We start from the raw sequence: 16,800 nt of genomic DNA on the forward strand, positions 1-16,800 counted from the left end.
GGGAGTCACAGGGTGTGACTTGGCCATTCATTTAAGGGACAATTGGAATGAGAGGACAGATACACGAACATTACAGGTATTGAACAAAGTATTGACAGGTACTGTGCTTGATCCCATAGCTTTCGAACGTTCGAAGTATCAGAGCAAGATCAGCAATACAGAAGGCCTGAAGGAAGAAAAGAACGAAGACCGAGATGATGAACTGCATGCTTTTAGTTATTGTTTTTGCGCGCGGACACAAACCATTTTTCCCCTATGACCCCCGCCGTTAATATTTCCCAGACACCGACTTCTCAAAGCCCAGTAATGAACAGCAATGACCAGACCTGGTGCACAAAATTCATGAACTGGTACTCACTTTCGTACATAATTGTATCACGTTTGGTGATAGCAGCTCTCTGCATCATAGTGCAGACACTTCGGTTAAGAAAATGAAGAAGGAGAGCCTCCCGCTCTTGCGCCTCAACCATGTACAGAGTACAATCCCCTATTTTCGGATACCACCAATCCCCCCCAACCCCTTGATGTGTAATAAAGGATTTCATTTGCTTTGATGTTGTAAATAAAGACCTTTGCGGATGTATTGTAATGTTCTGAGCTCGACTGCCGAGTCAGAAATGGAATGTATTGATAATGTTTTAAGGATAGGAAGTTAGAATGTTTAAATGTGTAAGGGAGTGTAGTTTACAAAGGATAGTTAGAGGTTCCCTAGTAATGCATGTCCCCTTTGACATAGCGCCAACCAGAGACTGTTAGGTAAAACATTTTGTGCCATAGTTGAGGAAAGTATAGAGGCCATGGGACTCGCTGAGATCAGGGGACCCAAAGACACCGACCTTGGGTGATCCTTCATGATTTCTCATGAGGATCACAAGGAGGGAGTGTAGCCACCTGGGGTGACCACTGCCCAAACACAAAATGGAAGATTGCAAGGAATGCAGGGAAAATTGGACAGGTTGTAAAAAGCAAGCAGCCTGCAGAGTGATTGTATATTTGGACTGCTGCAGAAGCCAGTTTGGCTGTTGCTGAAACCAGACAACGCTATGAAAGGAAACAGTTAGCATATTAATGAGGCGATACCGGGCGATCCCCAGGCAGAAAAGACACAAGTTAACACTAATCGATACATTGGATGGAAGGCCAGACTTTTCGGCGCCAAAGAAGCCCAAAACAATAAGTCCCAAGAACCGCCCCAGTGATCGAGCAACTGCCCTGCTATTGGGGAATTCAAATCAATCGATTGGGAAGAGACCTAACCGATTACAAGAGTATAGAGGGTCCGCCCAGGTGGGCGCAAGACCCTGAGGAGTATAAAACAGAGACCCCGACCCCAGCTCGCTCTCTCTGTCAGCCTCTCCTTGACCAGCTAGCCCTCCCAGCAGAACACCATTGCAGCAGAAGAACCTTGTGCAGGAGAGGTCTGGGCAGAAGCCGCCAGCAAGTAAGTCACAACGCACGCTACGGGAATAGACACTCCTGACCCCTTTAGACCATAACCACTGGAAGCCTACGGACCCTGGACAAAGCTAGAAGCCGTTGTTTCCTGATCCGGCAGTCCCCTTATCCAGATAAGTATTTGGCCTAGTAGTGGTAGGATTAGTCTAGTCTTATAGTTTATATGCATGATTAGTAGATTACTGTAATATAATAAACGTGTCTTGTTTGAACTTACTAATTGGTGTATGGTTTTATTGCTTTGAACTTGACCTTGAAACTTGTGGCAGTATCTTACCGATACCTGGCGACTCCAAAGCTAAGTAACGAAACAGAGCCAAATTGAGTGTTAAGCACACTCACCCAGAACGAGCAACAGGGTACATAGGGAGAAGGCAGAATGTGAAGAGATGGCAAGGCTGGTGGAAGAGATTCTGAGGGTGGACAGGAGGTATTCGGAAGCCCCGGAGGCGGGGCTGTTGAAAGTCATTCACCTGAGGAAGGAGCAGTGCTCCGAAAGCTAGTGTTTGAAACAAACCTGTTGGACTTTAACCTGGTGTGGTAAGACTTCTTACTGTGCTCACCCCAGTCCAACACCGGCATCTCTACATCATCCTGCACGTTGAACATGGGAAAGAGGGATGTTTTCCCAATTGAGGCCAGAGGGCAGGAGAGAGGGAGTTAGGGGAGTTGTCGTTTAAGGCAGTGGGGGTGAGATTTGGATACCTGGACATTCAGGTGATGCGGGATTGGGTGCAACTACACAAAAGCAAAACTTGACTCGGTTGGTGGAGCAGATGAAGCGGGACTTCTGGAGGTGGGATGTGATGTTACTGTCATTGGTGGGACAGGTGCAAACAGTAAAGATGACGGTGCTGCCAAGGTTCCTGTTTGTATTTCAGAACCACCCGGTCTTTGTCCCAAAATTGTTCTTTAAAAAGGTTATCGCGATGATCTCTGGGTTTATATGCCGGGGGGGGGGGGGGGGGGGGGGGGGGGAGGAGGAGAGAGAAGGGGGAGATATCACAGGTCAAAAGTGTTTTTCTGGAGTCGAGGTGAGGGAGGGAGGTTGGCATTACCAAATATAATGAACTACTACTGGGTGATGAATAGTGCCATGGTTAAGATATGGGCAGTGGGGGAGGGGTCAGCATGGGGGCGGATGGTGGCGGCTTCTTGTAGGGGAACGAGCTTGAGGACATTGTTAACAGCGCCTCTGCCATTCTTGCCAGCCAAGTACTCTGCGAGTCCAGTGGTGGTGTCGGCCTCAAGGGTACGGGGGCAGTGGTAGCAGCATTTGGGACTGGAGGGTGCCTTGGGTGTGGGCACCTATCTGAAATAACCATAGGTTTCCACCAGGGGGTGCTGGATACAAGGTTTTGGGAGTGGCAGCAAGTGGGGATTGAGCAATTTAGGGATCTGTTTGTAGGGGGCAGTTTTGCAAAATTAGAGGATCTGGAGGAAGAGTATGAGCTTACCAGGAGGAAAGTTTCAGGTACTTGCAAGTTTGGGATTTTGTGAAGAGAGAGGCGTCGGGGTTGCAAGACATAAAGGGAGAGATGGGGTGGGGAAGGTGTCTGAGGTGTACTAGTAGCTGATGGATTGGGAGGGAGCTCCAGTAGGTGATATAAAGCAGAAGTTGGAGGAAGAGCTGGGAGGGGAGGAGCAGTTGGGAGGGGAGGTGGAGGCTAGGACGTGGGAGGAGGCCCTGTGGAGGGTGAATGCATCCTCGTCATGTGCGAAGCTAAGCCTTATTCAGTTTTCAGGGGACATTTGGCAGCTGCACGGATGAATAGGTTTTTTGCGGTGGTAGAGGGTGAGTGTAGGTGGTGAGCGAGAAGGCCTGCGAGTCACATCCACATGTTTTGGGCATGTCTGAAGCTAGAGGGGTTCTGGCAGGGTTTTGTGGCTGAACTGTCAGAGATGTTGAGGGTAAAGGTGACCCCGAGTCAGAGGTAGCAATATTTGGGGTGTCGGAAGATCCGGGAGTCCAGGGGGCAAGAGAGGCCGTTGTCCTGGCCTTTGCCTCCCTGATATCCCAGAGACGGATCTTACTTGGAGGGGTTCATAGCTGCCAAAAGCGGTGATGTGGGTGAGCGACCTGGCAGAATTCCTGATGCTGGAGAAGGTCAAGTTCATCTTGAGGGGGTCGGTTGATGGGTTCACCTGGAGGTGGAAGCCATTTGTTGACTTCTTTCAGGAGGATTGAGGTGTCAACAAAAGGGGAGGGGGGAGTAAGGGGGTTAAAATGGGGAAGGCAGGACGGGAGGAGGGGGCATGTTTGGGGGGGGGGGGGGGGGGGGGAGAAAGAGTGGGTGCTCTTTATTTATAATGTATACTATTACTTCTGCTTTGGTTTAGTTTTTTGAAAATGCCGGAATAAAATATCTTTTAAAAAACATTTCTATGGTCCTACATAAACAGACACGGCCAAGTTTCCACTGAAATACATAATCACATTATATGAAGGTGTTTAAAATTGAACTCTAGAACCGGTCATGGTCAAGTGTATACAAAACTGCTCTCCTTCACTAGATTAGAATAGAGCAGGAAACACACTAAAATAGAATCTTAACTAAAAAGCGATAGCTCCTAAAAGATTCTTCTATCCTTCCATTGAGAATGAAACTGTGGGTGAAAGCTAAACAAACATTAACTGATTGAAAGGGTATTTCCATAAAGAACGTTGAAGAAAAACAATTTAGAGGTGAATGAAAATGAGATTTTGAAGTAATACATTGAATTGATCTGATCAACAGGATCGAGTTTAGTCCCAGATGGACTCTTATTGACTATGAAATAAATCTGTTTAATGGGGAATCTTTTCTTATAGGTGGACAGATAAGATCCCTTGGCATTAGCAGAAGGAAAGCATGGAAGTTCACCCCAGTGTCCTATCCAACATTTATCCCTCAACCCACATTGCTAATATAAATCAAGTAATATAGCTTATTGAAAAACAAAAAAATTAAGTCACCATAGTTCCAGTGGCTGCTCTCCGCTCTCGAGAGCTGATTGGTGGTGCTTTAACCTGAGGGTCACCACACCTCAGGCAAGGGGCAAGGTTGAGAAGGCGGAGCCTTCATGGATAACCTCAGCCAGTGTGGGAATTGAACTCGTGCTGTTGGCATCGCTCTGCATCTGTATCACATTCGTCCCGCCAATTACCACAAGTGTTTTTTTTAAGGGTACTGGCTAGGTATTCGATCACCAACAGGCAAAATGGGTTGAACAATCACTCAGTGGTGAAATTTTTATACAATTCTACTTTTTAAGAGGGATGCGACTGCTTCTTTTGTTTGTGAAGAATTTTACTTTTTGAGTTAGTGAAGCACAATGCATGTGCATAGTTGTATTTTCTGATTGGCTCAGGCGATTGATTAGCTCTGGAAATGTCACCAATTTCACACATCCTCTGAGCAGCGTCGAGTGGTACCAGATGTAGACCATACAATGTAAGGCAGAGTAAAAAAGATATGTTTTCTGCTGCAAAAATGTCTTACCTTGTGGCAATTGGTCAACAAATGTTTTGTAATTTATTTTGTCATTCACGTTTTGTTTTGATTATCTAGAAAATGCCAGGAGCATTTTACTGTGAAACCTTCGGCTCGGCCTACCAGATTCGCTCAATTATTGTAGTTAAAATTAAATAAAGCTTTCACGTTGCCATGAAATCCATGTCACTGAATAATGGACTGCTTTATTAGCACCTGGACATAATAACTGCAACCAATTTATTTTCAATCTGCTCGAATTAAATGTGAATTAACATTAGATTAACAAGGTCAAATCATTACCCTTCAAATAAACAATAGTCTCAAAGCTCCTCACTTCTTGACCAAATATTGTAGCATAGGGCCTCCAAATTCCTTTCCTCAGTTTCCCTATAAATATTTTAAAACCCACATACTATTTCCTTAATTGAATCCTTTTTGTGTGACTTCACACGTGAAATTATTATTCAAATTGAGTGACTCAAGTCAGGAATGCACGGATGTATTAAAATACAGATCTGGAAATGGAAGATCCCACAGAAAAACAACTAGTCAAACTTGCAAATAGGTGCCATTACATTGCCCAATATTTGTCTCAAAACGATTCCATACGCAACCTTTATTTCTGCCGGCTGAATATGAACATGCATTAATATTTAGAGAATACCTTATATTAAAAAAATAATATGTTAAAAGCACTAATCAGCACTAAAATTAAGTTACAGCTTGCAGTTTTCTGGTGCCTTTAAAATCCCAAGGGGCTTCAACAGAGCAGTATCAAACACAATGTGATAGCATTACACAAGGAGATATGGGTCAAAAGCTTAGTTGAAGAGGTAGGTTTTGGATTGGATTGGATTTTGTTTATTGTCACGTGTACCGAGGTACAGTGATAAGTATTTTTCTGCAAGCAGCTCAACCGATCATTAAGTACATGAAAATAAAAGGAAATAAAGAAAATAAATAGGGCAACACATTGTACACGGCATAGAGTGAAGCATACAGGGGTGCAATGTTAATGAGGTCAGTCCATAAGAGGGTCATTTAGGAGTCTGGTAACAGCGGGAAGAAGCTGTTTTTGAGTCTGTTCATGCGTGTTCTCAGACTTCTGTATCTCTTGCCGATGGAAGAAGTTGGAGTGAGTAAGCCGGGTGGGAGGGATCTTTGATTTATGCTACCCGCTTTCCCCAGGCAGCGGGAGGTGTAGATGGAGTCAATGGATGGGAGGCAGGTTTCTGTGATAGACTGGGCTGTGTTCACGACTCTCTGAAGTATCCTGCGGTCTTGGGCCGAGCATTTGCCATACCAGACTGCGATGCAGCCAGATAGGATGCTTTCTATGGTGCATCTGTAAATGTTGGTAAGAGTTAATGTGGACATGCCAAATTTCCTTAGTTTCCTGAGCAAGTATAGGCACTATTGTGCTTTCTTAGTGGTAGCGTCAACATGGGTGGGCTAGGACAGACTTTTGGAGTTGTGTACCCCCAGGAATTTGAAACTGCTAACCATCTCTACCTCGGCCCCATTGATGCTGACAGGGGTACGTACAGTGTGCTTCCTGAAGTCAATGACCAGCTCTTTAATTTTGCTGGTATTGAAGGATAGATTGTTGTCGTTGCACCACTCCACTAGGTTCTCTACCCCCCCTCCTGTAGCCTGACTCTTCGTTATTCGAGATCCAGCCCACAACGGTCGTATCGTCAGCAAACTTGTAGATGGAGTATTTTAAAGAAATAGAATGAGTAGAAAGGGTTAAGGAAGGAACAAGATCTTGGGGCTAGTCAGCTGAAGTTGCAACCACCAGCAGTGAAGTGATTAAAATCAGGGTGCAGGCCTGAATCACAGGAGCTGAGCGATCTGGAGTAGATGCAAGGCTAGAGCTCGGCGTCGCGGCTGCGGGGGCCGGCCTGATTTGGGGGGGGGGGGGGGGGGGGGGCTCCATGATGGGCAGGCTCACGATCGGAGGCAACCAATCAGCGGGCGTGTGCATTCGGGGGGTGGGGATTATCTTCTTACGCACCAGGCTGTCGTAGGGCTCCGCTATGCTGTGGCCGGCGCGAAAAGGGCCGCCGTGCGCATACACGCCGTTCCGCGTCTTTGGAACTGTCTGCCTCTAAGGGGTTGGAGATTCTGGTTAGGCAAGTGAATCAAATGATAGCAGGGATAGATGGGAATGTAGAGCTTGTAACACAAACAGATCAGCCATGATATTATCGAATGGCGGGGAAGGCTCGAGGGCCTAACATTCTACAGCCCTTATTGTGTATGACTAATAATCACCAAAATTTAAATTTAGTTAATTGAATTAAACTTGGTATTAAAAGCTAATTACAGTTTAAAAAGTGAGCATCAGTATTAGTGAGGATGCAGATGGTTAGGATCGGCAATGTACTGCCAAGAGTGCAGTGGAGATAGATTTAATATGGCTTTCAGAAGAAATTTAGATTATCTGACGAGGAGTCAATTGCAGGGCTCCAGCGAAAAGACAAGGGCGTGGGACTAAGCGAGTTGCTCTTGCAGAGAGCCAGCAAAAAAACAAATAGTCTTCCGATGCTGTAACCATTCTGATTCACACTGCCAAAGCTCAGGAATTAGCCCAGTTGTTTAATACACCTTGCTAGTAGGTAGGTAAACACAGGTCTCTGACCAACGAAAATCTAATGTCACATTCATTCAATGAGAAGAGCTTGCATTTGTATCTTGCATCGTTTCATGATCCAAAGTGCTTCAATGTCCATGCAAGACTTTTGCAAGCCACCATTAAGGGCAATTCAAGGCCGTAAAAGTGAAAATATATCACAACACATTAGAAGAGAAAGTGCTGACAACTCTCAGCAGGTCTGGCAGCATCTGTGGGGAGAGAAAAGAGCTAACGTTGAGTACAGATTATCCTTTGTCAAAGCTAAAAGACATAGAAAGTGGGAGATATTTATACTGTGGGGTGAGGGTATGAAAGATGAGTCATAGCCACAGAAACCAAGGGAAAAGAATGCTAATAGCCACAGAAACCAACGGAAAAAAGTGCTAATCGCAGTCCCCAAAGAGAATAAAAGGTGTGAAAGGCCAAAGAGCAGAGAAACTAAAATCCGAGGGTGAGCTGTGACAGATGTAAAAGGGGGGGGGGTGGGGAAGAGAGCAAAGGGGAGAATATATATATATATATATATATATATATATATATATAAAAAAGGCAAGAAATAAATAAAATGTAACAGACAGTTAAAATGAAATGGAATGAAAACAAGGGGGTTGAGGTGGGGTAGAACTAATCATCTGAAGTTGTTAAATTTGATGTCGAGACCGGAAGGTGCCTAACCAGAAGATGTGATGCTATTCCTCCAGTTTGCGCTGAGCTTCACTGGAACATTGCAGCAGGCCAAGGACAGACATGCGGGCATGGGAGCTTTAGTAAAGCATTTGATAAGGTCCCTCATGGCAGGCTGGCACAAAAGATTAAATCTCATGGGGTCAGGGGTGAACTAGCTAGATGGATTCAGAACTGGTTTAGCCATAGGAGACAGAGGTTAGAAGTGGAAGGGTATTTTTCCGAATGGAGGTCTGTAACTAGTGGAGTTCCGCAAGGATCAGTACTGGAACCTCTGCTGTTTGTAACATATACAAATGGCTTGGGAGAAAATGTAGCTGGTCTGATTAGGAAGTTTGTGGATGATACTAAGATTGCAGGAGTTGCGGATGGTAATGAAGATTGTCAGAGAATACAACAGGATACATATAGGTTGCAAAATTGGGCAGAGAAATGGCAGATGGAATTCCCCGACAAATGCGCAGTTATGCATTTTGGTTGATGCAACTCAGGTGGGAGCTATAAAATAAATGGCAGAACTATCAGGAGCAGAGGCAGAGATCTGGGCATGCAGGTCCACAGATCCTGTAAAGTGGAAATGGTGTAAAGAAAGCAAATGGCATGCTTGGCTTCATTGGACGGGGTATAGAATATAAAAGCTTGAAAATTATGTTACATCTATATAGAAGGTTGGTTAGGCCACATTTGGAATACTGTCCAATTCTAGTCACCACACTACCAGAAGGACGTCGAGGCTTTGGAAAGTACAGAAAAGGATGCAGCAGATTTTGTGCTGCAGCATCTCTAGCTGAATAGAGTACGACTGAGTCACTGCCAGGACAGATCTCTGTATTGCTTTAAATCATGCCATAGGTTAATAATAATAATCTGTATTAGTGTCACAAGTAGATTTACATCAACACTGCAGTGAAGTTACTGTGAAAAGCCCCTAGTCGCCACACTTCGGTGCCTGTTCTGGTACACAGAGGGAGAAATCAGAATGTCCAATTAACCTAACACCACTTCTTTTGGGACGGAGCACCCGGCGGAAACCCACGCAGACACGGAGAAAACGTGCAGACTCCGCACAATGACCCAAGCTGGTATAGCCAACATCTACGAATCTTCGGATTCAATTGTTTGAATAAATGTGCTTTTAAGCACTTCCTGCTGAGTAAAATTAATATCTCATCACATTTGTTCCTCTTGCAATGATTTTTGCCTCTGGGACTAGTTGTTGCCCTCACTTAAAAAAGATAGATCATTAGATCTTGAACAGCATCTGCAATGGTTCAATACCACACAATGCATTGCCCACTAATCAACCAGTGGCATTAGTTTTTTTTTTAATGATCCTTTAAATGGAGAGTGTTCATTTGATACTTGCAAAGTTATTTCTAATTTTGTGAACTATTTTTAGTACTTCCAAAAAGATCAGATTGTCACTCACCGCTACTAAAAATGTCTGTGCCATTGTTAGTAGATGCAAGGTGGTGGCGTAATGATATTGTCACTGGACTAGTAATCCAGAGACCCAGAGCATTCTGGGGTCCCAGGCTCAAATCCCAGCACTGCAGATGGCAAAATTTGAATTCAATAAAGATCTGGAACTAAGTCTAGTGATGACCATGAAACCACTGCTGATTGTCATAAAAGCCAATCAATGTCTGGCCTATGTGACTCCAGACCCACAGCAATGTGGTTGACCCTTAGCTGCCCCCTCAAGGGCAATTAGGGATGGGCAACAAATGCTGCCACATTTGTGATGTCCACATCCCATGAACAAAGAAAAAAAACACTGCCCTGGTTTTAGTAAGATTACTAGAAACTCCTTCATGTAAATTGTTTGTCCATTTTTTAAGCTCAATACACTAGGTTTCCTCTGATTCAGGAACCACTATTTTCTCTCCAGAGATGCTGCCTAACCTGCTGAGTATTTCCACCCTTTTTGGTTTTTATTTCTTTAATGTCCTATTGAACTAACATAGTATTCTCGGACTTGTGCATCACTGAGCAGGTAGGAGTGATTTTCCCCAACATCATTGCAAAATATAATTTTCCAAAGTGAATTATTAATATAATATTCTTGCTCAAACATTTCAGCTCCAAACAGGATAAAAATAATTTTAAATTAACATTTCTTAAACAATGATAAGCAAGCAGCACAGTAGCATTGTGGTCACATCACTAGACTTGCAATGCAGAGTCCTGGGCTAGCAATCCAGAGTCAAGAGTTCAAATCCCACAGTACCTGAGGAATATAAACTCAACTAATTAAATAGTATCAGTAATGATGGTCATGAAACTACTGAATTGTCATATCCATCTGGTTCAAGTACAAGGCTTGGTGAGATCGCACCTGGAGTAGTGTGTACAGTTTTGGTTCTCTTATTTGAGGAAAGGTGTAGTGGCATTGGAGACTTCAGGGAAGGTTCATTAGATTGATTCCAGAGATGAAGGGCTTTGTCTCATGAAAAGAGATTGAGCAGTTTAGGCATCTACTCTCGAGTTTAGAAGAAGGAGGTCTAACTGAGGTACATATGATAAAGGGTATTGATGAAGTAAACGTGGAGCTGATGCTTCCTCTTGTGGGGCAATCTAGAACGAGAGGTCGTAGTTTTAGGATAAGGGGCAGCAGATCCAAAACTGAGAGGAGAAGAAATTACTTCTCTCAAAGTATCATGAATCTGTGGAATTTTCTACCCCAGAGTGCGGTGGATGCTGGGACTTTTGAGTGTAAATTTGAGGAGATACAGATTTTTAATTAGCAATGGGTTGAAGGGTTATGGAGAACAGGCCGGAAAGTAGAGCGGAGACCGAAAGATCAGCCATGATCATATTGAATGATAAGAGTGGGCTCGAGGGGCTGAATTGTCTTATCCAGTTCCTAGCTCTCATGTCCTTTAGGAAAGGAAATCTGCCAAGCTTGCCTTGTCTGGTATATGCGTGACTGCAGACTCATCATAATGTGGTTGACTTTGAACTGGCCTCTGTAATTGTCTAGCAACCAATCAGTTGCATTAAAAATGGTGCAGCTCACTAGCTCCTTCTTGGGCAATTAGGAATGGGTAATAAATACTGGCTTTGCCAGTAACATCAAAATCCTGAATTAATATTTTTAAAATTGGCTGCACTGCAAACTATTTCAATTAGATGAGTGGCCAAAATTATCCATGAATAAAATATTATGCCACAGGAATTAAATAATTTCCTTTGCATAACTTGCTAGCATTACTTTCACTTTACAGACTAGCACTATTGTTGAAGCAGACAGTCCTGGCTCCTGACAAACAAACAGCATTAGACTGGCCAAAACAATTTTTGCACTCTCTTCTTCCCATAGCACCACCTCTTTTGCATTCATCTCAAAAAAATTCCTTAAATGAGATGAAGAATTTAGCATCTTGACATGAATTAAGCAAATTTAGCACAAGGGATTATTTTTTTAAAGATTAACAATTTAATTGGAATCTGGGACTTTCAATCACCACCTTTAAAATTTTGCGCAACTGCTCTGCTTTTTAAAAGTTATTTCTCTTTATAGTCGGAGCTTATTGCTCATTCACCAACATTTATATTTGGTGTTGTGGCAGCTCACAAATCTTCATTAGACTTTGTTTTTATAGCCAGGCAGCCATGTACTTCTGCAGAAATGAAAGCCAGTCTAGCTTTGCCATGAAGATCCTTATTGTGTAATAACCATAAAAAATCGATCATAAATGTGTAAATGGTAAGTCAGTGTTTCATTTAAAGGCAAAGTTGGATAAACACGACGAAGAAAGGTTATGCTAAAAGGGTTAGATGAAGCAGGAGCATCAGGTGAAACATAAACGTGGACCAGTTCCTATTTGATTTCTGAAAACTCCATGTAATTTTATGCAAGGGCTTTCTTTTCATACAATAATATGCATTCATTATTTGGTATGAAGACTAGGTAATACAAACAACCTATACCACCATAACATATACCACCATAATATACAAATAAAATCACAATTGTCTGTAAACTAAAGACAACAGGAAACACAAAATATTTCATTTTGTACTTTATTATAAAAAAAGTAGCCGAGAAAGCAGTAGCAAGTTGATTTAGATGCAGAACGAAGCAGAGGATACAGATGAAGTGCTCAGGTAAGGACACATTGCATGAAGGGTTTACAACTGTGCGAAACAAGGGTACTACAGGCTTTTTTAAAAAGCCTGCCTCTGTCCAGGAAATCTAATAAATTTAAAGACACAATCCAAGTCATGCTGTTTACATCCTGCACAATACATTAAGACATTAGCAGTAGTAATGGGCAGTTGCAGAAAACAACAAATGCCACTTTATATTTATTATTAGGAAAGGTGCTTTTTGTGGGGTTTTTGTTAACAGTTATTGGCAGCTCAAGAAAATTACATTATCCTTCAACATTTTGTTCTACCATAATATATACATTTCAAAATTTGCTTCCATGCTTCTAAAAGGTAAACGGAAATTGAAATCTACAGTACATTTTAAAGTATAAAAATATATTACAAATCTGCAGAAATATTTACAAGCAATTTACTATTATCTATAGGGAACTCTTTATACCTTCTGAAACTAAGACTAGGATGTTACAGAATAATCTAGAATTTTTCCCATCTTCGTACAAGTAAAAATACAGGCTCTCTTTCATGTGATATACACGCAAGCATGAAGATTATTAACAATGCGATCACTTGGTTAATCTCGTCTCTAAGGTCTTCTATGCAGCAAGCTTTGGTGCAACAAAATAAAACTTTCCAGCTTTAATTCCCCCAAAAGATCAACATCCTACAGTGGCAGCAGAAATTAATTTTCAACATAGAGATCAGTTTTATATTAAACACTGAAGTCATACAGTATTTAAACTCCATAAAAGTAAATTCATGAATTCTTACTGTAAAGATACTTGGAAAGAAAAGGTACAGGTTAAAGAAAAGCCATTACAATGTATTTAGTTCAACTGATGTTGTTACGCCATATGTAGCAACCAGGAGAAAATAATAAAAAGTGTCTGCACTCCGATCAGAAGTTAGACAGTTTAGGTTTTTTTTGTTTCTTTTGAAAATCTTTGTGAATTTGAAATCTTGATTTAGATTAGGAAGGGGCACAGCCTGAAGCAGCAAGCAAACAAGTCCCAAGGAGGAAGTTTCTCATTGCACTTTCCCCCCTTGTCAGATGCCAAACATTCCCTGTAGAGCTTTTCTCATTGTACCGTCTCATCTTGAAGAGGTGGAGTGCGAATCCAACTGGAGCTTCATATCCATTCTCCCAAAGTCTGCTTTTAGTACAAATAATCAGCTAGGACTGGGACAAAAAAAGTGATTCTAATGTGCAATATTCTATTCCGGACATGGCGGCATAATTTGACACCATTCTGGTTCCCGGATTTGGCCTTACCTCCTTTTCAGCGTTTTCTGTGCCATTGTCCTGCAGGGGGAAATCAAAAAGTTATTTTAAAAGCAAAAACTTGCTTCTAAACTGAGTTACAACATGGTTGAAAAATACTTGACTATAACTCATCAACAGAAGCTAAACGACTAATTATGATACAGAACCCTTGCTCAAGGGTACGATTTTGTAACCACTCAATCATTTTTCGTATGTTCCAATGACAAATATATATTATTTTTGACAAAATTTTGCTGAGGTGAACTAGTTTCTTAATATGTGGAATGCTGAACCACAAGGAGCTATTGGGGGAGAGATCTTTTACAGGAAAGAAAACATTTGAAGAATTGAAAGTTATCAGCAGAGCAAGACAGTGGATTCAGTTTGGATTGCTCCAAGAGTCAGTACAGACATTGGTTCTTCAATTTAAAAAAAAGCAACTTAATGTACAGGTTTGATTTTTTAAAATAAAACACTATCCACAAACCCCCCAAAATGATCATGTTAAATAAATTACACGGCTTCCTCCTCCTCCCCCCAATATATACACGTCCAAGCACACCCACAGATTTAAAGGGTGATGAGTATTCCCAGTGCAGTTGTCAAGAAAGTTGGCCTTTTACAGGGGACCATTCAAATTTACTGAGGGCAAGAGAAAGAAAATTGACAGCAGGAACATGACTAACACACACGGGTATTACTCTTGCACTCTGGTTTTAAAAGTGACTGGATTTCTAGTATGAGGGCATGATAATTAGAGCGCAGCTCCTTTGGTATACTTTTTTTTTGACCCCTTACCAAGGTGCCAAAGTTACTTTTAAAAAAAACACTTGAAGCATGACCTAGATAAAGTCTTCAGTTCATCATTCAGACCTGGGCCCTAAACTGTATGAGTTACCACCTGAAGGGCAGGAGAGGTACGTGAACTACTCTCAGGTGGGCGATCATCAAAAAACAAATTAAAATGAATATGTTGTACTGGCACAGGACAGCACTACAATTAGTTGGCAATGAATTGGGATCCTATATTCCTCTAACTGAATCTAAGGAATGCTTGCAACCAATTCTGGTTGTAAAACGGACACATGCCTGCCTCTCTCAGGAAACATAATAGTCCATTTTCTGCCATGGAAGGGACTTTGGAATTGTTCAAATTGCACTTGCGGTCCATCAAATTTGTATCAGTTTGCCCAGTCTTGAATAAAGCACCTAATACAAAACAAAATGTCAACTGCATTGTGCTGGACACTTTCGGCCAAAACTAATCAGAAGAATGGAGTTTTAGAACATAGAACATAGAACAGTACAGCACCGAACAGGCCCTTCGGCCCTCAATGTTGTGCCGAGCAATGATCACCCTACCTAAACCCACGCAACCCGTATACCCGCAACCCAACAATCCCCCCATTAACCTTACACTACGGGCAATTTAGCATGGCCAATCCACCTAACCCGCACATCTTTGGACTGTGGGAGGAAACCGGAGCACCCGGAGGAAACCCAAGCAATTTTGAACTGCTTTCATTTGACCAAATCAGGGTCGGAGGGATGTAATCGTCAGGCCAGAGCTTACTGTTTACCACTAACCCTGATCAAACTCAAATGGCCTCAAGCTGGAAATAGGCATTCTGGGGAGTGACAGCTAAGACAGTGTTCCTGGGAGGTTACTATCTTTAAATGCTCCTTTAGGGCGTGTTTGAACTCAGCACTGACAAGATGGCTTGACTTCCAAATTTTTTTCAAGTATGAACTATTGGGAGCAAAAAGTGTAGGTGCGCTTAGTCCCACATCCAAGTTTTTTTAACTGCAACCGTATTAACTTGCTCATCTTTGAACACTCCGGGTTTCCTCCCACAGTTCAAAGACGTGCAGGTTCGGTGGATTGGCCATGATAAATTGCCTTTAGTGACCAAAAATGTTAGGAGGGGTTATTGGGTTAAGGGGATAGGGTGGAAGTGAGGGCTCAAGTGAAATGAAATGAAAATCGCTTATTGTCACTAGTAGGCTTCAAATGAAGTTACTGTGAAAAGCCACATTCCGGCACCTGTTCGGGGAGGCAGTTATGAGAATCGAAGCCAGCGATTTAGCCCTGTGCAAGTGGGTCGGTGGAGACTCGATGGGCCGAATGGCCTACTTCTGCACTGTATGTTCTATGTTCACTCCATGGAATCAGCTTCCACCGCCTTTTCAGGTACAAAATGCAGATCCCAAGTGTGTGAAACGAAATTGCAACTTCTTTTGCCAATGATTTTGAATATAACACCACTAGTTATTGACCCACTTTCCAGATGAAATGTTGTTTTCTCTTTCTACCTGATCATCTTGAAAACCATTATCGCTCAATTGGCTAGACAGCTGGTCCGTGATGCAGAACGAGGCCAGTAACATAGGTTCAATTCACATGCCTCCTGAAGTTATTCATGAAGGCCCGCTTTGTCAACCTTGACCGAGGTGTGGTAATCCTCAGGTTAAATCACCACCAGTCAGCTCTCCTCCTCAAAGGGGAAAGCGGCCATCTGGGAATATGGTGATTTTACCGTAGCTTACTTTGTCCCTTCTTCAACATCTCTATACCAAGGACAGTCCTAACTTTCCCAATATCTCTTCATAACTAGAGCCTCCTCTCTGCTGACATCCTGGCAAACTTCCTATGTACTCTTTTTGTATATTTTTTCAAGTGCAGTGTCCAGAATTATCCACCACACAACCTCTAACCTCAGGCCTAACGAGAGTTTTGTAAAATTCCAGCACAGTCCCTTGGCTTTTCTGTTCTATTCTCAATTTACAAATCCAAAATCAACTTATTCTTCCACCTTTACAAATTTGTGCATTTCCACACTGAACTACACATGTCAAGCATTTTCCCATTTCACTGCCTTTATCATCTGGAAGCCTATAACCATCCTCATCACTATCTATTGCTTTGACATATTTTACATATCTGACCAGCTTTATAATGCTGTGCCTTACATCTAAGTATAGGCTGTTAATAAAAATGAACAATAGACTTGAAACTGCTTCTTGGGCAACACGATTGCAAGTCACCTCACAAAAACCATGATACGCAATCACACTTTGCAACCTTTTACTGATTCAAAGAACAAAGAAAAGTACAGCACAGGAACAGGCCCTTCGGCCCTCCAAACCCATGTCGACCATGCTGCCCGTCT

The 16,800-nt window shown here is 42.4% G+C and overlaps 1 protein-coding gene across 5 annotated transcripts in view; it reads right to left on the minus strand.

Annotated features, from left to right (window-relative positions):
• Positions 1-16,800, minus strand: part of aebp2 (AE binding protein 2) — a 138,227-nt gene that overhangs the window by 10,089 nt on the left and 111,338 nt on the right. For 2 of the 5 annotated variants that reach the window (XR_005462269.1, XM_038811089.1), the window contains 2 exons: positions 13,640-13,669; positions 12,263-13,546 (listed from right to left, as the gene is read on the minus strand). Coding sequence is in view for 2 of the 5 variants with exons in the window: in XM_038811089.1 (XP_038667017.1) it covers positions 13,537-13,546; positions 13,640-13,669 (40 nt within the window). In the remaining 3 variants the exon portion in view is untranslated. Of the gene's footprint in view, positions 1-12,262; positions 13,670-16,800 lie in introns of those variants that run through there. The other 3 variants (XR_005462270.1, XM_038811087.1, XM_038811088.1) reach the window with 2 other exon arrangements.

Source organism: Scyliorhinus canicula, chromosome 11 (assembly GCF_902713615.1).
Source record: "Scyliorhinus canicula chromosome 11, sScyCan1.1, whole genome shotgun sequence".
In the NCBI taxonomy this organism is placed as follows: Eukaryota; Metazoa; Chordata; class Chondrichthyes; order Carcharhiniformes; family Scyliorhinidae; genus Scyliorhinus; species Scyliorhinus canicula.